Source organism: Rhineura floridana, chromosome 17, assembly GCF_030035675.1.
Source record: "Rhineura floridana isolate rRhiFlo1 chromosome 17, rRhiFlo1.hap2, whole genome shotgun sequence".
In the NCBI taxonomy this organism is placed as follows: Eukaryota; Metazoa; Chordata; class Lepidosauria; order Squamata; family Rhineuridae; genus Rhineura; species Rhineura floridana.
The window spans coordinates 22,704,321-22,731,502 of NC_084496.1; the positions used below are offsets into that span (position 1 = coordinate 22,704,321).

The window sequence follows — 27,182 nt, forward strand, 5'->3', positions numbered from 1 at the left end:
AATGCCCCGGCACCGGCAGCGAACAGGCGGGCAAGGCCGATGTCTGCCAGGGGTGCCCCAACCAGGGCGTGTGTGCCTCGAGGGGGCCCGTTGGCCCTGACCCAGGTAGGGCTTTCTTTGCTGGATGTCGTTAGGGGGGGCTGCCAGGTCGTCTCAGGAGCAGGGGGTGGAGCCTGGGGAAACAGGGAGGGGCCTGTGCCAGGGGGCGGAGCCTTGCGACCTACATCTGACACTCCCGAAGGGGGACCCATGGCTGGCAGAATGAAAGGACCATTTTGCACACCAAGTAAAGGGAAAACCTCTTGCATGTCCCCTAAAAGGGAGCTGGGGTCAGTCACTACTTCCCTGATGGCCATGCGAAGTGTCCTGCACTCTCTGAAGTAAAATTTAAATGCTGAGTAGAGGTTTTATAATCCATAGCTAAAGGAGTCTTGGATAACAATCACCGTTGCCAGGTAGAACAAGCAGAACTGAGCTAGATGGTCTGGTGTTTTTACTGACTGATGGAGGCAGTACATGGCTAAGGATAATTCATGGCATCTGCACAGCTCTCTTCATAGCAACTTCAGTCATCCTTGTAAGAGCCTTGTGAGGTTGTTCACTGTTATTCGATTCCCCATATTGCACCTTGGGAGGCAGATCTTGCCCAAGAACACCTAGTGAGTTTGTGGCAGGGATCGTATTTTTGCAGCAAGGCCTTCCCACATCATTACTCGGATGGGGCTCAAGTCACAAAGCAGGAGATTGTAGAGACAAAGCCAAAGGGCATTGAGAAGCAATGGAGGACAGCAAGGCCCTGGTGCCTTTTTGAACTGTTGTGTAGAAGAGGGCATCTTGGCTTGGTATGCAGGTGAGGAAAGCATCCATTAATGATGTCTCCCCTTCAATACAACAGTTACCAGTACACTGTTCCTAATTACAGCTGTACCTCCTTCTGTGCATGGAAACTGCAGTTCCCCATGCTAGGTGGTGATGGGGGTAGGGAGAGGGTAGAAGGGGATCAGAAGGTTCCTTGCAATCCCTCAGTGATGTGGAAAAGGCACTTGATCATGTCATATTTGCCTTGTTCCCCTTCCCTTTTCTGGGGCTTCTGCACCGTTACCACCTGTATGGCAAATCAAAGTTACTAAGAACATAAGAACCTGTTGGATCAGGTCAGTGGCCCATCTGCGTTTGCACCCTGTTCTCACAGTAGCCAACCAGATGCCTAGGGGATTAATCTGCAAGCCTGCCTAGGTAGTTTGGTAGGGTTCCTATCAAGCTGTCTTGGAGCAGGGATTCTGTACACTGTGGCGTCCTTCCCACACAAATTCGGTGGCTTGCCTTTTTCCTTTCAAGCTATTGAGGAAATCAAGGAGAAAATGAAAACTGTGAAGCACAAGCTCTTGGTGTTGTCTGGGAAAGGAGGTGTAGGCAAGAGCACGTTCAGTGCTCACTTGGCACATGGCTTAGCAGAGGATGAAACCAAACAGGTAGGTGTGATCCTGGTGATGTTTTTGTTTGTTTTAAAGCCCCTATTATTCCATTGTAAATGGGGGGCAGTTCCTCCCTGAATATTTACACGTTTGCTGTAACTTGAAGAAAATCAGTTACATAAATAAGGTAGCCTGATGGATCTTAAATAGAAAAAAACAAGTGTGTATTCTTCTAGGGTGACACAATTTATTATTTTCCCCCCAATATGTTTTGTATTGTGCATTTCCTCCAGGGAGCTCAAGGTGGGGAATATGGTTTTCTCCCATCCCCCTTATTTTTAATCTTTGCATCAACTTTGTGACAAAGATTAGGCTGAGAGGGAATGATTGACTCAAGGTGACCCAGTGAGCTTCATGGGGCAGAGTGGGGACCTGGATCTCCCCAATCCTAATTGCCACCCCAACCACTCCCTCACACTGGCTCTTACATAGTTTCACCACTTAAGATGGTGAATGTTAATGGAAAATATTTTAGAACTTAAGATGAATAGTGAGCCTTTATTCATATCCTGTATTGAGAATATTGCCCATTATTTTTGTTCTTCTAGGTATGTGAGTTTACAGCCAATTTTGGAATGTACACATCAGGTGTGGGGAACTTTTGACCTTCCATATGTTGCTAAGCTACAATCCACATCATCCCTGGCCATTGGCTATGCTTGCTGTGGCTGATGGGAGTTGTAGTTCAACAACATCTGGAGGGCCAAAGGTTCCCCACGCCTAGTATACACTTTAGTATAAAATTTAGATTTGTACAGCCTTTGCATATTCACCAGTAACTCCTGTGCACTCCTATGTTATCTTAAATGTAAATGCACTGCCTTCAAGTCAACTTTCCACTCCCTCTCTCATGCAGCACAGAAAAACAGAGCACACATTTTCTCAAGGCTTCCATGTTATCTTGCCATGTTTTTAAAAAGGGGTGTATATTAAAAGTTACCAATGTGAAACTGAATTGCAGTTAATTTCACCTTTTTTTAGTCAGATGCATTAACTCAGACATAGGTTTAAACGTTAATTGAAATGAATTAAGACTAAACAGAAATTATTTTTAAGAGTTAGAATACTGTGGCACATGTGGTATTCGCTCGAACAGACCCAGTGCAGAAGAGGGCACCTTTCCCCCCTCAGCTGATGCAGCCTGAACACAAAGGGATATACAGGATAATATCCAACTAGGTTTTACTCAGGGTACAATGTAAATGTACTGCCTTCAAGTCGATTCCGACTTATGGCGATCCTATGAATAGGGTTTCCATGAGGCTGAGAGGCAGTGAATGGCCCAAGGTCACCCAGTCTGCTTCATGGTTATGTGATGATTAGAACCCTGGTCTCCCAGGTCAGAGTCCAACACCTTAACCACTATACCACACTACCCTGATGAAATATCACTGTCCAAAGCATGCATGCTCACTTGAAAGTAAGTCTCATTGAACAAATAAATGTGTTTAGGATTGTGCCAGTTAGGTGTGCTTCACTGTGCTATTTCTAATATTTGGAATTTACCTAAGTAGTGTTCCATCATATAAACCCAGGATGGATAAGCTGTGGCCCTCAAGGTGTTGGGCCCCCAACTCTCATCGACCCTAGCCAGCATGGCCAGTAGGTCAGGCATGGTGAGAGTCAGTTGAGCAGCATCTGGAGGGCCACAGCAGGGCTGTGGAGTCGGTACGCCAGACCTTCGACTACGATAACGACTCCTCTATTTTTCTACTGTCTGACTCCAACTTCGACTCCTTCATAAATGGCAAATGTATATTAACTAGTAATAACACATTTAATGTAGTAAAATGGTAGCACAAGGCATTTCATCACCACCACGTGAATCCAGAGCTTGGAAAAGTTACTTTATTGAACTACAACTCCCATGAGCCCAATCCCTGGGGCTGATGGGAGTTGTAGTTTTAAAAAGTAACTTTTCCAAGCTCTGGATTCACATGGTGGTGATGAAATGCCTTGTGCTACCATTTTACTACAGTAAATTTGTTATTACTAGTTAATATACATCTGCCATTTATGAAGGAGTTGGAATCGGAGTCGGAGTTGGTACATTTCTACCGACTCCGACTCCACCTAAAATTGCTCACGACTCCAACTCCACAGACCTGGGCCACAGGCTCTCTATTCCTTATACATAATAAGGGCAAGCTCGTGCTTCAAGCACCGATCCTTATTTAGCCCAAAATGGCACCATCTGTCACAACATATCATCAGGCTTGGAGAAATCCCTAGGTTTGCAGTACAAAAAAGTGTTTAGTAACATAAGAAGAGCCTGCTGGATCAGGCCAGTAGCCCATCTAGTCCAGCATCTTGTTCTCACAGTGGCCAACCAGATGCCCATGGGAAGCCCACAAGCAGGTCATGAGCACAAGAGCCCTCTCCCCACCTGTGGTTTCCAGCAACTTGTAAAAAAAATGAGGGGGGCACCTCAAAAGAGCCCAGGGAGCATACTTGGCCACCACAGAATGTTAGTGGGAGGGGGACAAAACCTGTTTGGGGGGAATCTAATACCCTGGTACAGGGTATAACTGTTTGGAACGCTGAAAAGAAGCACACAGCATCATTTTGTTGCAAGTTCTTCCACCTTCTCAACTTCTCATCCCCTCCAGGTTGCTGTCCTGGACATTGACATCTGTGGTCCGTCTATCCCTAAAATCATGGGCCTAGAGGGGGAACAGGTATGAAATAACTTCATAAGTGGGAGAGAACACTTTGCAACACTCCCCATTCAGATGTTTTTAAAGGGTGTGTACGCGCTTAAAATGTTTCTCCCCTGTAGTTTTCCTCAGGAGTAATTCTACAGATATATAAGAGGATATCTTTGGCTAGATGAGCATAGAGATCCCTTTCAACTTCAGTGATTCTTTTAGCAGTGAACAGCTGCATAGACTGTATGAAATAAGAAGAAACCATTACTGTTTTGGCACTTGTCCTAAGATGTACTTAATTGTTCCGCTAAAGTGCTGGAAATGAAAAGATGCTTGGAAACAGGGAGCACACGTCTCTGTACAGAGTTCATGAGAGATTATTGAAACCCTTTAGCTAGCTCATAGCCCTCCAGAACAAGAAAATGTTTACAACAAGGATGATCAGGGGACTGGAAACAAAGCCCTATGGGGAGAGACTGAAAGGACTGGACATGTTCAACTTTGAGAAGAGAAGGCTGAGGGGAGATATGATAGCATTCTTCAAGTACTTGAAAGGTTGCCACACAGAGGAGGGCCGGGATCTCTCCTCAATCATCCCAGAGTGCAGGACACGGAATAATGGGCTGAAGTTACAGGAAGCCAGATTTTGACTGAACATCAGGAAGAACTACCTAACTGTTAGAGTGGTACAACAGTGAACTGATGACCTAGGAAGGTAGTGGGCTCTCCAACACTGGAAGCATTCCAGAGGCAGCTGGAGAGCCACCTGTTGGGTATGCTTTAAGTTGGATTCCTGCATTGAGCAGGGGGTTGGGCTCAATGGCCCTTCCAACTCTTCAGTTCTATGATTTTACTTACAGCCTCTACCCTGTTTATGGACAAGGCCTGTAGGGCATTGGCTCTTGTTTCCTTATATCAAAGATATTTAGGCATGCAGCTAGCCTTTTTCATGACCATGTCAATTTATGTTTTGTTAAAACTTCTTGTCATTTTGCATTCCAAATTGAGGGCATCAACAGAGCACTGGAGTTCCCACTAGCTGACTGATGTATACGTGTTCTGCATAAAACAGGACTTGGCAGCCACTGGCCTAACTTCATGCAGGTGCGGTGGGGCAGTTAGAGGGAAAGGAGGTTGAAAAGGGCTGGAGAGAGGCAAAACAGATTTGTTTTATTTAATTAAACTGCTTAATGTTTTAAACATCGCTAAGCAGTGTACACTATGTACTGTATAAAGGCAATACCCATTAAAACAAAGATGCAACCTAAAATCAATAAAACACAAGTATAAAAACATAATAGCAAAAAGAAAACCCACCAAAGATTCATGGGATTCATATACATAAAAAACAGAGTCCAGTCTTATGGATCTTATGAAGTCTGGGCAAAAACCGTATGTTTTTACAAGATGTGGTTGCTGCTTTACCTCTGAACCGCACATTAACGCTCTAAAATGTTTTACCTTTTCAGGTTCATCAAAGTGGTTCTGGGTGGTCTCCAGTGGTGAGTTGTTTTTTTAAAAATCTTAATATGAATGCTCTTCCTGGTTCATGGAGGTAACAATAGCAGCACCCTTCCATTAAAAAAAAGGGGGTGGGTGACACACACACGCCTCATCTGTTTTATAATACATTTGATGCTGAACAACCTGATTCATAAATTAACTACCTCCTGGCTGTTTGTATGCCAAGTGATTTGCGTCGGGGGAAATTAGGGTGGGTGCCAGAATAATTTTGAACACTAGAAGTAGTAAGACTACTATGCGTATGCTTTTTTTTAGTACGTTGAAGAAAACTTAGGAGTTATGTCGGTGGGATTCTTACTCAGCAGCCCCGATGATGCTGTTATTTGGAGAGGACCCAAAAAAAATGGTGTGTATCTCATAATGATCTATACCAACAAACGTCCATCTCAGAATGCAAACTACTGAAGTTCAAATGGCCCTGTTTTTAAAAAAGATAACATTGGCAAGGAATTATTGTGCCCAAGGTCCATATTTTTACTGTTTATTAGGCAACTAACAATAATTCTGGTGCTTATCTTGTGGGATGGTCACATGGAAAAGAAGGGAAAAGGGATTGTGAACATGAAGATGCTGCAATGTAGAGCCATGCTTGATAGAATGTAGCTTCAGCCAGCTCAGGGTGATTTGGGGCTAACTTCCAGCCTCCACAATTAGCTTTGTGGCCTTACGGGTATTTATCATTTCTTTTAATTTATTAACACCATATCACGTGGCAGCCTTTTAACAGAGTTTGCAAGGCAGTTGACATACGCAAAGGAGTTTTGAAATAAAACCAACTGAAGCATCTTCAGGCCAGAAATTAAAATAACTTAAGCAACAGTAGCCGTATCTGTACTTGGGAGGGGCAGGCAGGGAGATACTAACACAGTTTTAGAGTCCTGCCTGCTCTGTGCATTGGCTCTTTAGAAAAGTGACCTTGATTGCTACAGCGTACCTGAGCGGACGGGTTGTAATACCGTGCGCGGATCAGGAACAGGTTTCGCTCGCAAAGACGGGATGCCCTACCTAAGCTGGTTATTTATTCCCAAGTATAGGAGGGCATTCTCTTTGGCTCGATTTAATGTCCTACCTCTAATCTTTTGGACAGCAGGTATAATAAACTCCAAGAAACAACAGGTGTTGCACCTGTGATAATGACGAAGTGTTGTCTATTTCACACGTCCTGTTTAATTGTAGCTATTACGAAGGGGCCAGAAAAGACCTAATATACCCTATTATGCAGTCTTTTCCAGGCTGTTCTTTTGAGTCTCTTGATTGTTTTACTTGAGGGTTCAGATAAGGCAATTACTGAGCAAGTGGCAAAATTCCTGAACTGGCCATCCAGAGTAGACCCTGTATGATTGTCAACGGTAATTAAATAACTTGAGTTGTTTATATAATCCAGTTTGTTGCTCGTTGTATCCTGTGTTACTATGTAGTCTTATTTTATAACTCCCGGCATTATGTTTTATATTTGTGGTCAGTTGACTGTACATAAAGATTGATGATGATGATGATGGTGCATTGACTCACAGCAAGGGATCTCAGCTCTACTGATTGTGAATTGAGAACATGATCTGCCTTCCTCTGCTGCTTTCCCACTCCACCCCACTATTTGTTAAACTACTACAGAGCCTGGAAAAACTCAGGTGTTGCTTCCAGACCACACCATTCATATAATAAGCTTGCTTATTGCAATAGAGTTCAAAAGAAGCTTTGCTTTTTTCTTTTTTTACTGGTGTGTGTGTTACGTGCTCTTGTACCTTTGGTGAAGAGGGCAACAGGGTTGAATCACGTTTTTAGGAGGCTGGAAATTCAGCACCCAACTTGAATCATTTGGTGTTTTCAGGAATGATTAAACAGTTTCTTCGTGATGTCGACTGGGGCGAGGTCGACTACCTTATTGTAGATACACCTCCAGGAACATCAGATGAGCATTTATCCATAGTACAGTATCTCAGCGCTGCTAATATAGATGGGGCAGTGATAATCACCACCCCTCAGGTAAGATAAACACATCTTGTCTTCAAAGACTTAGTTGAGCATGAGACTAACTCTAAATTACTATCGCTAAGTTTTACCTGTGTGGCTTTGGAACCCTAGATTGTATCTGATGCTAGTCCTACTCAGAGTAGACCCACTGAAACTAATGGGCATGTTTAACATGGGTTTGTTAATTTCAGTGGGTCTAGTATGAGTAGAATTTAGTTGGATACAACCCACTGTGTACAAGATATGAGTGTCAAAACACAGACTGAATTTGTCGAGTAACTAATTATTTGTAATCTCAAATATTGCCCTAAACCAGGGATGGGAGGCCTTCTAGATGCTGTTGGACTCCACTTCCCATGAGCCCCAGCCAGCATTGCCAGTGATCAGGGATGATGGAAGATGGAGTCTAGCAATATCTGGAGAACATCAGAGATGATGGGACTTAACAGTTTCCCAACCACAGGAGGGATGCAGTCTCCCTGTTCCTGCTCTTAAGCAGTACAGCTGTCACGACTGCCAGCACAATCCTAACCATGTTCTACCCAGAAATAAGTCCTCCTGAATTCAGTGGGGCTTTCTCACAGGTAAACAGGATTTAGGATTGTATCCTAAATTTCTGTAGTCTACCCTTGGGAGGCAATAGGGCAATTTCCAGGAAAAGCATGTTAGGACAGACTTCATCTGGCTCTCTTCTAGTTGTACAAATGGCCTATCAATGATTTGCACAACATCCCTGTGAAGTAGGCTCTGGTATGTCGTCATAATAATAGGAAATAATTCAGGTGCCTCAGGATTTTGTTGATAGTAACATTTTGTTGGCTTACATTTTTGTTTGCAAATAGGAAGTTGCTCTTCAGGATGTCCGAAAAGAGATAAACTTCTGTCATAAAGTGAAGCTGCCAATCATAGGAGTTGTTGAAAATATGAGTGGCTTTATATGCCCCAAATGTAAGGTAATTTTTCCTGGATACGTTTAAGCATGACATTTATTCTTGTCCTACTGGGCTTTTAAACGGAGAAGAGAAAGGTTTCCCGTAAGGTGAAATTTGATGAGGTGTTACCCTGTATCAATCAGATTTTTTTCCAGGTTTTAGCCTGGCTGCCACACAGATTACTGGCATATTAATTCAGGGTTGTTTCCACATTCTGGCAGTCTTGATCCCTATTTCCCCTGTGAGTCCCCCTCATGACAAGGCCTGTTGAGGCAAGTTGAATGGCCCTTGCATCAAGGATATTTCATCAAGGTCCCAGACTATGGTCTGAAGGCACATGAGGCCAGCTCCCTGCTGAAGCTAAGCAGGGTCAGGTGTGGTCAGTGCCTGGATTGGAGACTGCCTAGGAACCATATGTAAGCCGCCTTGGGTCATGAAAAGGAAGGCGGGGTATAAATGTAATAAATAAATAAATAATAATGTGCCCTAGTTTCTGACTGGATGAGCCCTTTGAGTGGCAGAACTGCAACACTGCAGAAGTGGGAAGTGTTAAGAAGATAGAAACTCACCTTATACCGAGTCAGACCACTGGCCCATCTAGTTCAGTATTGTCTACACCGGGGTGGGCAACAGGATCTGGCCCACTGTGGCCCTTCCACAGGCCAAGTGACCTAAGCCAGCCCCAGCCGGGCTTGCTGTAAGCACTGCTCGGCTGATTGGCGCTCCCAGCTAGCTTTGCTTGCCAAGAAGCAAAAGGGCACAAAGGCTCCCAGTTGTTCTTTTGCAGCTGCGTCTTTACCTGCCCCACACCTGACTTTCCATAGCAATGTCAGTTGTGCAGCAGTTGCGTGTGGTTTGGGGGAAATGGCCTCATGGGCCAAATGATGAGGTTTCCTGCTGCTGGTCTACCTGGTGTGGCAGCAGCTCTCTGGGAGTTCAGTTAAGACTCTGGCACAGGATAGGCTTCCTCGGCTAATTGCAATACGTTGGGTTGTAATCCAATTGGGGTCCTGAACTGAAGTGTGCTTAGCAGTAAAGACTCGTGTCTGTGGAGAAGAAGGTTGAAACCAACACATTTTTCTTTTTGTATATCGTGGGGCATGTTTAATGGCATCTTCGTTTTACAGAAAGAGTCACAGATATTCCCCCCGACAACTGGGGGCGCAGAGGCCATGTGCCACAGTTTAAACGTGCCTCTCCTGGGGAAAGTGCCTCTGGACCCTCAAATAGGTAATGGACCGTGTTGAAGCACCTTCCATGTTTGCTCACAGTCTGATCAGCTAAATATTGAAGAGAGTTTTGCCTTGCATGCAAATTTAGTACAAAAATAGTGCAAACTGTCAGGAATCTCTTATTGCAGGGATGTATTGGGCTCCACTTCTCATCAGGCCCAGCTGACATGGCCAATGGTCAGGGGTTGTTGTTGTTAATAATAATAGTAATAATAACAACAAATTGCTTTTTTAATCAGCCCTTTGCCATAAGGTTCCCGGGCATGTTACAACAATTTAAAGTTCAATATTAAAAATGGTTCAAAACAAGTTACCGTAAGAGGAATAGGATGGGATGATGGAGTTGTATTTTAAAGGGCCTGGCAGTAGCAACCAAGATAGAGTCAGAGGCTAAAGATTGATTGATGCCACTGCCTATCATCCATTGAAATAGAGCACCCAATAACATCTGCTGGGGGGCAGGTTTCCTATCCCTTCCATGGGTTCTTTGGAACAATAATGCAGTGGGGCCAGGGGGTAGAAGAGAGAATGCATTGAGCTGAATGATGTCATTTGACTGACATTTGCTTGTTTCCTCTATTCTCTGTGGCTAGGAAAAAGCTGTGATACAGGACACTCATTCTTATCCGAGATACCAAATTCTCTAGCCACGTTAGCCTACAGAAATATCATCCAAAGTAAGTACAGTATCCTGGAAAGAGTGTGCAATCCAGAAACATTTGCATTCCCCATATTTATGTTGTACCTGAGAGCAAATTTCTGCAGGTCCAAACAGTTACTCATGCTGTTAAGTCGCTTCCTTTGAATAGCCAGCCAGGTCTGCTGCTGAGGCCACCTTGTGGCATGTTGGTGGATGTGAACTGCTTGTTGTTGTTATGTGCAAGTCGACTACGACTTATGGCGACCCTATGAATCAGTGACCTCCAAGAGCTGCTAGGAATGGTTTTATCTCTGACTCTACTATAATGGTGTGGGCTGTATCCAACTGAGTTTTACTCAGAGTAGACACATTGAAATTGATGGACCTAAGTTAGTAATGTTCATTAATTTCTACTTTGAGCAGGACTAGCATTGAATACATCCCTGTGTCTAGAATTCTGAGCAGATTTCACTAGAAGTGATTCAAAGCTAACCTGAGTTGTTACGAATACCTGGCAAAACAGTCATGAGTCATTAGGCATTCAGTTCTAAATTAGAGCATTCCCCAACCAGTTCGCAATTAAAACATCTCCTTTCTGAGGACTGAGCACTCATGCTGAATCTGGTGCCAACTTAGCCCTTCTGTTTTAAAATGAGCTGGCACCAGTTGAGGCAGCTTTTCCGTGATGTGAGGTGACCGCTTCAGTGGGCAGCGCACTTTGGGTTTTGCTAAGGATGTCATAGTGCAGGATGCACGGTTCTCCAGGGCAAGCCTCCGTTGACATGAGGTCCTATTCTGGTCAACGAGGCTTTGCAGTGGAGAACACAGAGTGAATTGTGCTGCATGTACAAATGGAGAAGTGCGCACTTGCATTTCCAGCCTCCAGCACAGGAACATGAGGCAACATTGTGTTTTATCTCATGCAATGTCTTTCTGCAGGAATCCAAGACTTCTGTAGCCACAACCAGCCAGAGGAAGAGAAAAATATTTGAGTAGCAAATGTAAATTTGGAAGAGTCTTAGGAAAGCGTTGATCGCCTTAATCCTGTCTGTATAAGAATATATGAAGCCTTCATTTTGCAAACAAACAAATAAATTTTGAGTAATAAGTGCCAGTTTGTCTTTTTCTCTTCCCCCCCACCCCCGCCCCTTTGGACACCATGCCTGAGTTTTTCAGGAGAGATGCTGTCTTGACACGTGGAGGAAGTCAGCTTCTAATTGCTAGATTATCCTTAATGGCTATTAGGTTAATCAGAAAATGCCATTAAACATGTAGGAGGTTCTTTTATTTGAAAACATGTACTTTGCTCTTTCTATTTCAGGAGTGTTTCTTGCATTCACTTTTTTTGATGTACTCTCCTTAATTTTGTTTTCATTCATCGTTGTACAGAGTTGTTGATGATGATCCATATTTAGACTGCAGATTCCCTTGATTGCAGGCCTTTCTCTGGAAAGGATCTGGAACAGCAGAGTACATTTAAGAGTAACAATTTAAATAGCAAACATACTAATACATGATTAGTTCTGTGCTATATACAGTGCCTTGCAAAAGTAAGCAGACCTATCACCAATGCTCTCAGGATACTTGTGAGAGAAGCCACAGAGAGGCCAACGGTCACTTTGAAGGAGCTACAGAGTTCAGTGGCTGGGAGTGGAGTAATGGCACACCAGTCAGAAGCATATGAAGAGTTCTGCATAATACGGGCCTGTAGGGGAGGGTGGCAAGAAAGAAGTCGTTACTCAAAAAGTACCGTCTGGAGTTTGCCAGAAAGCATGAGAGTGCCCCAGCTGCGATGTGGGGAAAGGTTTTGTGGTCAGATGAGACCAAGAGAGAGCTTTTTGACCAAAACTCAAAGCACTATGGGTGGTGCAAACCTAACACTGCCCATGCCTCAAGAAACACTATCCCTACAGTGAAGTATGGTGGTGGCAGCATCATGCTGTGGGGATGCTTCTCATCAGCAAGGACTGGGCATCTTGTTAAAATCGAAGGAAGAATGGATGGAGGAAAATACAGCAAGAGAACCTGCTTCAGTCCACTAAAAAACAAGCTTGGGATGAAATTCACTTTTCAGCAGGACAGGGATCCCAAGCACAGGGCCAAAGCAACATGGAGTCGCTCAAGAATAAAAAAGTGAATGTCCTACAGTGGCCCAGTCAAAGTCCTGAACTCAATCCCATTGAGAATCTGTGGCACTCTTTGGAAATTGTGGTCCACAAGCAACATCCAACCTACCTGAACAACCAGAGCAAATCAGCCAAGAAGAATGGGCCAAAATCCCTCTGATGCTGTGTGCAAAGCTGGTACATACCTTCCCCAAAAGACTTAAAGCTGTTATTGCGGCAAAAGGTGGCTCTACCAAATATATGTGGGGGTTGAATACTTACGCAAGCAACATGTTTCAGTTTTTTGTTTCTTACAAACACTTCCCAATATAAAAACCAATGTTGCCTTACAATAATTGATTTTGAGTTTCAGCATTTCAAAATAAAATAGCATACAGAACGAAATTGCAATGTACCATTTGTAATTCAGTACTATGAGAGCATTGATCAGGGGTCTGATTTCTTTTGCATGGCGGTGCAGTTCTCGGGAATGTCACCACATGAAGGGGTAGAGAATGCAATGCCCACCTGCAAGATCTCCCCACCTCCATGCCCGCTGCTAGTTCCCAGAAAGCTAGAAACATAGGATACTGCCTTACACTGAGTCGGACCAGCAGTCCATGTAGCTCAGTATTGTCTGTGCTGAGTGGCAGCAGGTCGCCAAGATTAAAGATATGGATCTCTCCGTGTTGTACCTAGAGATGCTGAGGACTCGGTGTGAGACTTTCTGCATGAAAAGCCTGTGCTCTACCACTGAGCTATGGTCCTGCCTCCAAAAAAATAAATCCTCTAGTCCTAGTGATTCTGAAGAAAGGGCTCAGTTAAATAGGAAAGCGCCTTACACAGAGTTAGACCATTGGTCCATGTAGCTCATTATGGTTGACTGTGACGGGGAGTGGCTCTGTTAAGGTTTCGAGCAGGGAACCTTGCAGGATGGCTAAATAGTGAGTTCTCCCACCATCTTCCTCCCCTAAGTGCATGTGCGGGACAAACGTTTGTGTAAAAGTATGTATTTCATTTCAACAACCATTTATAAATGACTTAACACCATAGTTTCTAAGCAGCTACAATGACGTTACAAAAAAGATAAAAAGTTGTGGCATTTGTTGTCTGTGGGTGCTTTCTTGGAGAAATTCCTTCAGCGCTTGCTGTTTGTACAGATTTCTTCTCAACAAACGGCAAGCCAGCCCAGTTGCATGTGGGGGCCCCTCCTGCCCATTCTGCTGAATGGGGCCCTTGACCTCTGCCCCAAAGTCCTGATGGGAGAACACCATGGTCTTCCAAGTAACAGAACACTGGGGGGGGGGCTATTTGTGGACCACTGACCAGTTTAAAAGCATCAGTGGGGCCTCACTCCCTCTTCTAGAGCTTCAAAGAAATAAATGCATGAGCTGACCACTGAGGACAATGCTGACTGTCTTCGTGAAATCAGAACTGGACCAAATCCCTTTGCGATGCTTCAGTGCTCCTTAGGGGCCGGTCAGCAGTGTTGGCCAGCGATGCCTCAGATTTGGCTCAGCCGGCAAAGCCGTGATGCAGAGCGGCCTTGACTGACGGTTCTCGAGACTGTTGGTGTTAATGGGCGGGAAAACTTTCAGTTCCTCTTTCGCAATCAAAGATGTCAAATTTCATGCTAGGGATGAGCTGGCTGGAGGGGAATACCAGAGGGTCCAACAGAGGAAGACGCTAGAACAGCTTCCTAAGATAGTGGCTGGGGGGGGGGGGGTGCTATTGAGTGCAACAGACATGAGGTGAAAGAGAACATCCTGTGCTAGCTGCTGTTGCATCTGCACTTCTCAAACAAAACACAGTACTTTCAGATGCTTCCTACCAGTAATATATTTTTTTCTTTTGTCTTGCTGCTCAGTGGTTTCGTGTCCCCATCCCCTTCAGGACTTTCTTCTGAAATCCTTCTGGCATCTCCTGCAACATACATTAAAGTGTCTTGTGTCTTTGTCACTGCAGCAGGCCAGACACCTTCAGAATGAGTTACTGTTAGATGGCTTCAGTTAGTTTTGCTGATGCGTTTAGACTCAGCCTCCAACATGTACAGAATACACCAGCTAGTGCCTTTTTCTCTAGTATTGCTCTTTACTATAAGGTGTAATCAGGGGCAGTCCTACTCAGAGCAGACCCCTTAAAATGGATAGAAATGACATAACTTAGGTCCATTAATTTCAATGGTTGAGGTGTTGGACTACGACCTGGGAGATCAGGGTTCGAATCCCCACACAGCCATGAAGCGGACTGGGTGACCTTGGGCCATTTACTGCCTCGCAGCCTCATGAAAACCCTATTCCTAGGGTCGCCATAAGTCGGAATCGACTTGAAGGCAGTACATTTACATTTTACCCTGAGTAAAACCTAGTTGGATATTATCCTGTATATCCCTTTGTGTTCAGGCTGCATCAGCTGAGGGGGGAAAGGTGCCCTCTTCTGCACTGGGTCTGTTCGAGCGAATACCACATGTGCCACAGTATTCTAACTCTTAAAAATTTCTGTTTAGTCTTAATTCATTTCAGTTAACATTTAAACCTATGTCTGAGTTAATGCATCTGACTAAAAAAAGGTGAAATTAACTGCAATTCAGTTTCACATTGGTAACTTTTAATATACATCCCTTTTTAAAAACATGGCAAGATAACATGGAAGCCTTGAGAAAATGTGTGCTCTGTTTTCCTGTGCAGCATAAGAGAGGGAGTGGAAAGTTTGTGGCAGGTGGCCCCCGGCAGCCTCGCAGGGAGTCACTGTTGCTGCTGGACTGAAAAAAGATTGGCTACCCTGTTCTAAGATAACACGCTGCCTTATACTGCATCAGACCATTGGGCCATTTTGCTCAATATTGTCTGCAGTGACTGGCAGCAGCTGGCCAGGGTTTCAGATGGTTATTTTCTCCAGCCTTTTCTGGAGATGCGAAGGATTGAACTTGGGACCTTCTGCATGTAAAACAGATACTCCACTAGCGGTATAGTTGTCCAGGGTCTTGGGGTGTGTGCCCTAGAGTCCTTACATTTTTGGGAGCAGGGTCCCTATATCTCCAGCATCCTACAAGCCAATCAAGAGGCGAGTCAACCACTGAGAAGACTCTTCCATGCTGATTGGCTGCTAAGGATGTCTGTGTTGTGGGAGAAAGCATGAACCAGGATCTCATTCTCAACCCAGCCGGGGGGGGGGAGATGTGGCTGTGACTATCATGAAGGGGCCCTGCGCCTGCCACTATACTATTGTACACCACTACGGAGCTATGGTCCTATCCTCGATAGAGACTGAAGGGAACAGTCTGAACTCCTTGAGCTCTTTCCCTTCTGCTGCCACACAGCAATATGTTGCTTTTCCTTCCTCTTGGAGCTACCTGCTGTTGCTGTTCACTTTGTTCTTCCCACCCCCAACCCAAGTGCAAAATCAAGTGTCACTTCTCCCAAGAGGATGTCCTGAGAATTGGAATTCAACTGCTTCTGCTTTTGAAATGGAAGGCGTGTGTGAGCACCAGGGCCATCAAACATATCTCTGAATAGGAGCCTGTCCAGGGAGCTTTGGAAGCTGCCTTAGGCTGAGTCAGATCAGCGGTTTATTTAGCTTTGTATTGTCTGCGCCTCCCTTTTTAAAAAGGGGCTTTGATGTTTGTGGGGGGGGTATCTAAGGTCTCCCAGTCCTGGCGTAGCAGTGCCCTATTGGCTCTGGACCTCTTTGAAACTGTTGGGCAGATACACCATCACAAGATGCTGGCTGTGTGACTGAAGATTCATGACTTCCTTCAATTAAGGCCGCAGGCGGGGGCATCTTTAGCCAAAGGCTTGTGACTTTGTCCATGTTGCCTTTTCCCAATCATACTCTTTCAAATTTTACAACTGAGAGGAGGGGGAGTCTGGATTGTAATCTTTGTGAGTGCTTCATACCACTGAGGCCCCTTCTGCACTATACACTTGCAAGTAGTGTCACACCCCTTTATATGGTCATGGCTTCCCCCAAGGAATCCTGAGAGCTGCAGTTTAAGGGTGCCGAGAGTTGCTAGGAGACCCCCATTGGCCTCACAGAGTTACAGCACCCAGAGGTCCCTGGGAAGAGAGAGTGACTGTTAAACCACTCTGAGAACTATAGCTGTCTCAGGTGAATAGGGGTCTCCTAACAAAACTCCCAGCAGCACCCTTTGCAAACTACAGTTCCCAGGATTCTTTAGGAGAAAGCCATGACTGTTTAAAGTAGTATGATCCTGCAGTAAGTGTACAGTTGCTCCATACTAGGGAGCAACATCAAGAGTGCTGGATTGGCTCCAACAATGCAGTATGTATTGCGTTGACCTTAGCCCAGCCTTGCCCATATACTTGCTGCATATACTTGTCAGAATGACTTTTGCCTGTTGGCTAAGCCACCCAGAGGTGTTTCTATTAGAATAGCAGGCCTCAAGATCAATATTTTCAGCATATTACTCCTAGCATACCAAAAAATTCAAGCTGCATTTCTGCTCCTCTGCATTTTGGATCGTGACCAGCCAGCTCTTGCTTTGATTCAGTGTTGACTCAACAACCTGCACAAGAACTCACCCTCTGGAACATCTGCTGCTTTGGGAACCTGGAGGTGACTCTGTGGACGGTCTGTGACCCTCCTAATTTACAGTGGACGTAGCCGTAGAGGTTGGCAGCTTGGAGGCAGATGCCAGCTATTACGAGGGCCTGAAACGACAACAAACAGCAGCAATAGCAGATTGGTAAATTTTCCAGAAAGACTTAAAATGCTTTTACGAAGGTTTTGGAAATATTTTCCATGAGGTTGAAGACCACAAGTTGTGGGCTATGGAGTTGTATGTATAGCGTTCGCATGAAGAACTGGCCCTTACACAAGTGCCACATAATGTTCTTTTTGCACTTGCAAGAAACTGACCCTTGTCCAAGATAGTGCTTTGAAAGGGGCTGCTGGATACCTGACAACCTGCTGTTTGGGGGTGCCTGCAAACCCCTTTTCAGCTGGAGTAGGTTTCTGTTTGCCCCCAAACTGACATCAGGCATAGGGTAGGTGGGCTTGGCCTGGCCAGAATGGGTTTATGGGCCAAATCTGGCAGATCAAATCAGACCTGCAGGGTGGAGATTCCTGTCCCCTGATCCAAGGGCTTTCTGTTTGGCTTTCCCTTAAATATACTAACAGACTTTGCATTAACTAAAAATATTGGTGGGCTATGTTCAAATATACCTTTATAATGCTTATTGGCTCCATAAAGATATATACGTATACTTTTCTTCCTTCTTTCTGTATTTTGCTATAAGATAACCCCATAAAATAATTCACAGTTCATTCATGCCAATCAAAGAAATCATAATTGGCTTCATGATATGAAGATCATTTTTTGCAAAAAAAAAGAAAAAAAAGTGTAATAGATTTTAATATTAAAAATATTACAACTCCCATCAGCCCCAGCAAGCATGGCCAATAGCCAGGGATGATGGCAGCTGTAGTTCAGCAACATCTAGAGGGCCAAAGGCTCCCCACCCCATCCCGACTTGGCCTGTAGGGTCAAATTCACCAACGTTACCCAAGAGACAGTAGATAACAACACTATTTGTTTATGCAGAAACTGAGTTTGTTTTTCCAGGATTAAAATAAAGTGTAAGTCGCAATTCAGCTGTGTGGTATATTAGGAACAGTCTGATGATCTTTTTTCATTCTGTTTCCTTGTTTTCTGCTTGAGTCGCTCTTTAAAAAAAATTATAGGGGTGTTAATAAGAGGTATATTGATAATTAAAAAGAACCAGTAGCAGAGCACCTACTCGCCATGTAGAAGGGCCCAGGGTTCAAATCCCACCATCTCCACTTGAATAAGAACAAGCGGCGAGCATGGATGTTGCTAAGAACTTAAAAGCTTCAGAGCACAGTAGGGATGGAAGGCTCTGTCAATTTAGGTTCTCTCCATTTCTCATTTTTCCAACGTTAAATTCAATTCTCCACATTTCTGCAACAATTTGCAAAATATTATTTTAAAAATTCGTTAGCATTTTAGTGCTAATTTCTCCTAATAATCACATTTTATATAGTTTTGACTAATGTATACGCTTTTGCAAGCAAATTGTCTTAATATAATGGATTTTGTATGATATTTTCACTAATATATTCATTTTTGGGCACACTTTCCCCTAATATATTCACTTTTGTATGGTTGGAGAACTGCGTCGCAAAATTCACGTACGTGTGGATTTCAAAAGATGGCTGTGCTTCAGTTCTCATATTTTTTCAGAAAGTGCAGATTTAATAAATTCAGCTTTGAATGCAAACCAAATCGAATTTCTCCCTCATCCCTAGCCAGGTATGGCCCCATGCCACAAATTTCCATAAAATTTGCAAATGGTAGTGTATATGTAATGGATGCAAACCTAGATTTCTGAGTGTATTAACATGGTGGGTAGTGGGGGAAGATTTTGTCAGCACAATGCCTTTTGCCCAAAAGCTCTGTAACCCATGTAAAATTATTTTTTTGTAATTAAAAGGGGGGGAGGTGTAGGAAATCAAGGGCCCAGCACAACAGACCTGGGGCTTGGAGCTCCTGGCAAAACAATCCTGGTAGGAGGTGATGGGGAAGATGTTTCTGCCAGTGAGCTGCTGCCAGTCAGAATACTACTACTACTACCACTACTACTACTGGCGCTCACTCGTGACTGAGTAAGATTGTCTTCCAAAATAAGGTAGTTAAGGGTGGGTCCGTAAGTGACTCTGGAGGCCAATCCTAGATCCAGAGTAATAGTACTGTAGTAGATGGACAACCTGGTATAAGACAGTGCCCCATGTTCTACGGAGTGCATCCAATTAACCCCACTCAGAGTAGACCCATTGACATTAATGGTCATGGTTCACATTGGTCCACTGACTTCGTTGGGTTTACTCTGAGTAGAACTCAGCTGAAGACAACCGGTATCTCACATCTGTGCAGAGCAACCATGTAAGCTGATACTGGGCAGAATGGGGATCTCAGCGCATTTGTTAAAAAGCAGATTTCTAGCAAAGTTTTCCCATTAACACAACAACTTGTGTCTGTGCTATGGGACTTCCTTTCCTCCCCCATACCCCCAAATCTGTTCTAGGGTTTTCCCCCAACCCTCCAGAGCAGATTTGGGAGAGGGAAGTCCCATTGCCCAGGCAAAAGCCCTTGTGCTAATGGGGCAACTTTATTGTATACAATCCCTAGACTATATTCTCCAACACTATATTCTCCAGCAATGCCTAGTGAAATGCCAGCAGGGTATTAAATAAGATTTACAGGCCTCAATGGGATGGGACTACTGCAAAAGTGTGATACTGATAATAGCCACAGATATTAGAAAGGAAAACGAGCCCCTGACGTTTTCCTCCAGTTCTCCTTGCCTGAATCGGCATTTATTATTTTGCGTATTAATAGTCTGCCTGCCTTTGAGTGTACATAAGGTCCCCAGCTGGTCTTCTAGATGGGCACTGGCAAAATCCAGCTGGGCATTGGCAAGGTGGCAGCTTAATGTCCCTTAAGATTAGAGAAAAATTTCGATTCAGTTCTCATTTCAAGCGGAATCTATCAAATTCACACTTTCTGAAATAATGTGACAACTGAAGCACAGCCATCCTTTGAAATTTGCACTTGTTCAAGTTTTGTGATGCAATTCTCAGCCAAATAGTGTTTACAAAAAAGCATATATTAGGGGAAAGTGTGCAAAAAAAGGGACATATGAGTGAAAATAGCATAAAAATGCATTATATGATGAGAAACGGCTTGCAAAAATGTGTACATTAGTCAAAACTGTCTACAAAACTGTGCTTATTAGGAGAAATTCACAGTAAAATGCTGGAGAATTTTCATGAGGATTTTTTTTAAAAAAAATGCAAATTGCTGCATAAATGTGGAGAACCGAACTTAAGATCAGAAAAAGGAGAAACTGAGAGAACCAAAACTGACAGATCTTTCCATCCCTACTTAAGATCAAGCTGTTAATGAAGTTATCAGAAGCACTTACAGAATGCTCACACACACACACACACATGCACGCACATGTACAAAATGCTTAATTTTTGCTTGCCCCCCCCACAGCTTTGTGCTTGCCAAGTGTTGTCCACCCCTTACCAGCCATTTCAGTTTCAAGGAAAACAAGGTGCTGAAAAAGAAAAGGGTCCAAATGACGGGGCAAATAATCAGACCCAGCCAGAATATCCGAGCTTCTACCTCAGTGGGAGCAGCTACAGCTGAAGGCACCTAACGAGGGTAAAAGAAGAAGAAAAAGAGAGGGGGTGACTTCAAATCATATATGCTGTTACTGTCAGCTAAAATCTCTTATTAAAATGACGCAGAATTCAGCAGAAATGGGAACAAATGAAATATACAAGCTAATTCTCGGGAAACAGATTCATTTCCTCATGCTTGTCAATAAACTTCCTTAAAAATTTGGTGTCATGATGGTAGTTATATTGGTCCCAAGCACTATACAAAACCTTTTGCTGTTGTTGTTCAGATTAGAAATATTGGTCGTCTGAGGCACTTCTCTGCATGACACCACGGAGGGTGGTGAGGAGATATCCCAGGTAGGGCCATAGCTCAGTGGCAGAGCATCTGCTTTGCATGCAGAAGGTCCCAGGATTCCTATGAACAGGCCTTCTCTGTAGTAGTTCCCTGTTTATGGAAAGCTCTCCCCAGGGAGACTCGCCTGGCATCAACCTTGTCATCATTTTAAGCACTGGGCAGATACATTTTTGTTTCCCAGGCACGTGGGCAGCACCAGTAATATAATATATTCCTCAATTTGTGTTCAATGTGTTGTTGTACAGTTGTATTTTGCTTGCTTCTAAATTGCTTTGGGGCTTTTTAATGGGAAGCGAAATACAAATTTAATAAGGGTGGGGATTGGGGAACCTTTTTGGCCTGGTGGGCCTGCTCTTTATCTCCCCTCCCCCAAACCCACTGTCCAACTTTGATGTCAGGAGATTGGCAGGTCTTGTTCGCACGCCTGAACCAAGCAGGATTGAACTCCTTGCCCATCACCTGATGCCCAGGGAGTTCAGTTGTGTTTTTTGCAGGGATGAGCCTTGTGAGCAGCCGATCCAGCCACCTCCCTACCTGCCCCACACCTACCCCTGCGTCCAATGAAGGGCACGTGACTGTGGTTTGGAGAAAACTGGCCAATTGGGGAGGCCTGGTGGGTCAAATGTGGCCCGTGGACCAAAGGTTCCCCACCCCTGCTTTAGGAAATAAAGCTGCTATTAAAATTCCAGGGCTAAATGAGGCACCTCTCATTTGTATGGCCCCTGTGTCAAAGGCTTTTTCACCGTCCACACCCTGAGGCAGTCAAATCAATAAGTTAATTGTGTTTGAAGACGTACTTTGGTTTTTTTTGTCATCTGTCAGATGGCTCTAAGCTCTAACATTATGAGACAGGGAGAAAAACGTCTTGTAACTATAAATCTCCATCGTGTTCTGCTGTATGTTTTGGACGTCTGTTGCACCACTCAGTCAACTGGAAAGAGAGTTCCTGTGCTTTGGAAGAGACATTTTAAAGGGATACCTTTTTCGCTTCGTATACCCAGTGGCTTTTCCCATCCTCGTCAATCTGGTTCCACCATCGCAAGCCGACCAGCAGCCTTCCAGTGACATTCTAATGGCAGAGTTAAAACCAGCAGATGCTTCAGCAAGAGAGATCCACACTTTGTAGGTCAACTTAGCATTTTTGGCATTGCAGAAATTAAAATTTTGAACTGAGGAAGGGCCAAAGAATGGTAGAGCATGGGATTTTGGCATGCAGAAGGCCCCAGGTTCAATCCACGCCGTCTGCAGGTTGAGCTGGGAGAAATCCCTCCCTGAAGCCTTGGAGAGCTGCTGCCAGTCAGTGTAGACAAAGTCGAGCTGGCTGGACCAATTGGTCTGACTTGGTCTAAGGCAGCTTCCTAAAAATGTACAAGGTCCTGGCAATTTAGTCAGATCAGAGCAAGCAAAGGTTTCTCTCCTACCTCCGGTGGGCGATAGCCTTGCCGTCATGGCACAGAGAGGCAGACCTTGGTTTGTTCTACTGGGTCAGAGGCACTCTGGAAGCACCATCATCTCTCCCGCTCTGGGAGGCGGGAAGTGAGGCTACATCAGATTCATTCAACCTCTTGCTAAAGGAAGGACCATAGATCAGTGGTAGAAAAACTGCTTTGCATGCAGAAGATCCCAAGTTCTATCCCTGGCATCTCCTGGTAGATCTGGGGATGTCCCTTGTGTGAAACCCTGGGAAGCTGCTGCCAGTCAATGTAAACGATACTGAGTTAGATGGACCTAAAGGTCTGACTTGGTGCAAGGAAGCTACCAATGTTCATATGATTGTAAGGGTAACGATGTGTAATGCTGAGTGTGTACACACACATGGATTATCAGGAGTATCAGCTCTGTCCCCATGAGTTGCCATGCTCAAAGAGTATGAAATATGGCAGGATGAGTAAACATCAAAGTCCATGAGAAATAATGCGTGGCATCCAGACTTAGTCATGCTTAGAGTAGACCTGCTGAAATCAATGGAACTTAGAGTTAGCCATGATGAACCTATGTCCTTTGTCTAAATGTGACAAAATCTGGATCCTACCCAATTAAATTAAAGGCTCCTGTAAGCCCAAAGCAGCTATTCATGGAGAAGGATGCCTGCTGTGTCATTAGCAGAGTCCTGCTGGATCAGGTCCAAAGGCCCATCTAGTCTAGCATCTTGCTCTGTACAATGATCCCCCAGATGCCCACGGGAAACTTATAAACAGGACATGAGCACAATGGCTCCCTCCTGCTGTAGTTCCTTAGCAACTGGTTTTCAATAATAAGGAACCACTCTTATCAGATGATGCCTGCTATGGCATGATGACGACGATGATTAGCATTTATTAAAGTTCCATCCCGGTGTTCCTCCCACAGGATTCCAGAGTGGTAAATGACAAACCAGCAACATGCAATTAAAACCTACTTCTTGCTTCAAGAATATTGGATTGTATTCAATGTTAGTCCTACTTAGAGTAAACTCATTGGGTTATATTCAGCTAATGGAGAGTAGTCCATGGGCCACACCACAAACTCTGTACTCCCTCTCTCATGCAACACAGAAAAACAGGGCATGTGCTTTCACAAGGCTTCCATTTGACCTCAGCATGATGTTTTTTCTTATAAAATATATATTAAAAGTTATCTAAACTGAATTGCAATTAATTTCAATTTTTATTAATGCCTGTGACTAACTCAACTGAAATGAATTAAGACTAAACTGAAATTATTTTTAAGACAGAATACTGTGAAAGGATGGTGTGGGTAAATAAATAAATTGTGCATAGTATTCACTCTAAAAGGCCCAGCACAGAAGGCAATATTCCTGAACACAAAGGAATATACTGGGTTATATCCCACTTAGCTATACTCACAGTAGACCCACTGAAATTAATGGACCGAAGTCATGTCTATTAATTTTGATGGGTTGTATTCAACTAAGTCCTACTCAGAATAGACCCATTCAAATTAATAAACATAAATGATCCATGTTCATTAACCTAAATGGGTCTACTCTGAGTAGGACTGGCGTTGAATATGACCCAGTGGGTCTATCCCAAGCAGAACTAACACTGGATACAACTCACTGTTTTGATCCATATGCACATTTAACCGAATGACTAAAACTCATGACTAATCTATTAACGTTTATTTGCAGGGTATGCCTACAGCCACAGGAGTGCCACTCTGCCAGCAGAGAGGGAGACCTGTTCTCAGGGTGGCACTGTGGTAGGCTCGTGGAAATATCAATTGGCATAGATGTCCCATCAGTGGTGGAAGCCAAGACGTGGTGTTCCAGTGTTAGCATGCCCATGGCAGCAGTGGATCCATGGAATCTTGCACATTCCCTTTAAAAGGGCCCCAGAGTAAACCAGCCCTGGGGTGGGCTAGTTGCTTCTCTCTCATTGGAGTCAATGGGAGGGGTTAGACTGATATTCATCATTTATTGCTGTCTGGCCATAGGCTTCAGACCAAAATACACTTTAAATACAAACAAATGAATCTTTTAAAAACAGGAAAAATCATTAATATTAGTACACTCATAATGACGTCATGGAGAATCTATCTGACATGCCCTAATTTATCTACACATTTCCTTCGCAACTTTTGTGCTGCTAAGGCAAATAGGGCGACCCTATAAGTTATACCTGGGTCCCTGTCTGAAAGAAGGAAAGAGATACGTGAAGGTAAATCTTCGGGCATGTGGGTCAGTATCTCATCTAAGAATTTGGCCCTGGGGTGGTTATAGAGGGAACATTTTAGCAGGTAGTGTGGAAGATCTTCCACCTCAGGGGCTTCACAAATACACAGTCTTTGGGCCCGGGGAATTCCGTTGTAACGTCCAGCCAAGTAAGCCGTAGGCATTGACTGGAATCTCAGGGCTGTAAAAGCATGGCGCAGATTTACTGAAGTAAGGAAGTCTATATAATTTGCTTTTGTTTGGTCAGTTTTAAATAGATTATACCATCTTGAAAACTTAGAATTTACTAAAGTTAGCCTGTCTGTCCAAGCAGTGTGCTGAAGGATAGCCTCCTTAAAACTGACTTTATTGGAAGGATCTTGTAACGTTGTACTGTCAATATGATAAAGTTGGCAGATTTTCATAAATTGGGCGGACCAGAATTTATCCAACCATGCATTTGTTGCACTGATTTTTAATGTTTGACGTAAGGGGGATTGCTTGTCCGCCTTCCAGAAATTTATCAAGGCTGAGTGAATCAATGCTCTAACTGGTGGGATCCCAGTTTCTGCCCGGATTAACGCCGCTGGAGTAGATGAAGGGAGTAGCAGAATTTTTTTTAGAAATTTGTTTTGAACTGTCTCTAAATGATCGAGTGATGGATTTTCCCATCCCCATATTGGGGCTCCATATTGCATCATCAATACAACTTTGCTTTGGAATATTTTTAAAGCCGGGGAAACTAAATTACCCCCTTCTGAACGGTAAAAATTCAAGATAGTTCCACTAACTCTAAGTGCGGCCAGTTTAGTTTGCTCAATATGCTTTCTCCAAGGGAGGGAGTCGGTAAAGAATATGCCAAGGTATTTAAAAGTCCAACACTGCTCAATTGGATGTCCGTTTATTAACCATTTATATAATGGTGGCCTTTTGCCAAAAACCATGATTTTAGTTTTGGCACAATTTATTTGTAGGTTTTCGGTGGTACAATAGGATGAGAGCTTTGCCAGAGCCCTTCTAAGTCCATTACGGGTTATTGATAGTAGAGCCATATTGTCCGCGTATAATAGTAGGGATACTTTCTTTGAGCCCAAGGAAGGAGGAAAAAGGTCCATTCCCGATACTGCTGGTATTATATCATTTAAATAAAAATTAAATAAAAAAGGGGACAAAGGGCAATGGGAGGGGAAACAAAGGGGGGGGAGCTCTGCACCAACACCATCTCTGGCCGCAGTGATCTGAAAGAGCTTAAAGATGTGGCGGTTGCTTTGCCACAGAATACACTCTCAGAGGGATTGCTCTTGTTAATCACGTTGCAGCCCTAATATGGAGACATCTGAGGTAGAACTGATGGTGCCAACAGTTCTCTGGGTGAGTTAGTAGCTTGCCACAGCGAAGGCTGGTGCTCACTGGGACTGGAGGGGAGGAAGGCAGGGAGCCCAGTGGTAGGTGAAGCCGGAGCCAATGACTGGCAGAGCCAGCTCATCCTAGTGCCGTCCTCCCTGCTGAGTTTCACAAGGGCAACACTGAGACCAAGGAAGAGGAAGTTGATGCCACCTCTTGGACTGGCTGCAATTAAGGCAGGCAGGTGGAGGCTGGTTCGCGGGGCAGTGCCCCAGCCTCCCGAATGAACCAGTCTCCACTGGGTGAAGGAGAAAATGCAACAAGGTGACACACCGCTAGAGTGGTGAGGTGGCCAGGGCCTTCATACCTTCACAGACCAGAAGTCGAAGGACAGGAGGAGGAGAATGAGGACAAAACAGGCAATGAAGCTTTTGCTGAACCAGTCACAAAACAGGTAGGTCAGGATGGCGCTGACTCGGAAGAAGAGATGGAAGAAGGTTGCCAGTGGGTGCCTAGGAGAGAATGATCAGGAATGTATGCAAAGCTGCCTTAGGCTGCATCACAGCATTGAAGCAGTATAGGTAGACCACCTCCTGTCAAAATGTACTACTCATTGATTGGTCTAGCTCAGCATTGTGTACACTGATGACCAGTGGCTCTGCTGGCTTTCCAGCCCTACGTGGAGATGCCATGGCTTGAACCTTGGACCTTCTGTGTGTGTACAGCATGCGCTCTACCTGTGATCCCTCCCTCAAGCCTCCGTGTGAAGTGATTATGGGCTGGTTCACACCCGCATGTTATCTCCAATGCTAGATCCTACAGCAGGGCAGGCCTTATTAGAGTCATGCAGCACCTTCTGAGGGGCGGAGAGTAGACAGAGCTGTATGTGCACATAAAGTGTGCCTGCTGCCCTCGGGCAGCCAGCGGAGGCTGGCTGGGGCTGATGGGAGTTGTAGTCCAAAACATGTGGAGAGAACCAGGTTGGCAGAGGCTGGATCAGTCCACCTTAGCCTGCTGCTCCCCTGACTTCCTTTGTTTCATCCACCCTCAACTGCATGGAAGAGTGCCTACCTCAAAAAGTGCCTGGTTGGTGTTGACCCATGACAGGGCCTTTTCAGTGGCCGTTCCCCATTTG

At 44.4% G+C, this 27,182-nt stretch overlaps 2 protein-coding genes across 3 annotated transcripts in view; one reads left to right on the forward strand and one right to left on the reverse strand.

Moving 5' to 3' along the window:
* Window positions 1-24,297, forward strand: NUBP1 (NUBP iron-sulfur cluster assembly factor 1, cytosolic). 2 transcript variants are annotated; one of them, XM_061599228.1, is made up of 10 exons: window positions 1-105; window positions 1,339-1,472; window positions 4,085-4,153; window positions 5,593-5,625; window positions 5,903-5,993; window positions 7,476-7,630; window positions 8,461-8,571; window positions 9,678-9,780; window positions 10,376-10,459; window positions 11,362-11,533. In XM_061599228.1, the coding sequence occupies exons 2-10, from the start codon at window positions 1,362-1,364 to the stop codon at window positions 11,412-11,414; spliced, it is 810 nt and encodes a 269-aa protein (XP_061455212.1). In that variant the 5' UTR covers window positions 1-105; window positions 1,339-1,361; the 3' UTR covers window positions 11,415-11,533. The 2 variants fall into 2 exon arrangements, with proteins under 2 accessions (XP_061455212.1, XP_061455213.1); XM_061599229.1 differs by lacking the exon at window positions 11,362-11,533 and adding an exon at window positions 24,182-24,297 and having other exon boundaries at window positions 21-105.
* Window positions 11,569-27,182, reverse strand: part of TVP23A (trans-golgi network vesicle protein 23 homolog A) — a 21,590-nt gene continuing 5,976 nt past the window's right edge. The window contains exons 3-8 of the mRNA XM_061599230.1: window positions 26,415-26,559; window positions 22,031-22,120; window positions 20,599-20,727; window positions 17,069-17,197; window positions 14,359-14,450; window positions 11,569-11,879 (exon numbers count right to left, since the gene is read on the reverse strand). Coding sequence (XP_061455214.1) covers window positions 14,391-14,450; window positions 17,069-17,197; window positions 20,599-20,727; window positions 22,031-22,120; window positions 26,415-26,559 — 553 coding nt within the window. The 3' untranslated portion in view covers window positions 11,569-11,879; window positions 14,359-14,390. The remainder of the gene's footprint in view (window positions 11,880-14,358; window positions 14,451-17,068; window positions 17,198-20,598; window positions 20,728-22,030; window positions 22,121-26,414; window positions 26,560-27,182) is intronic.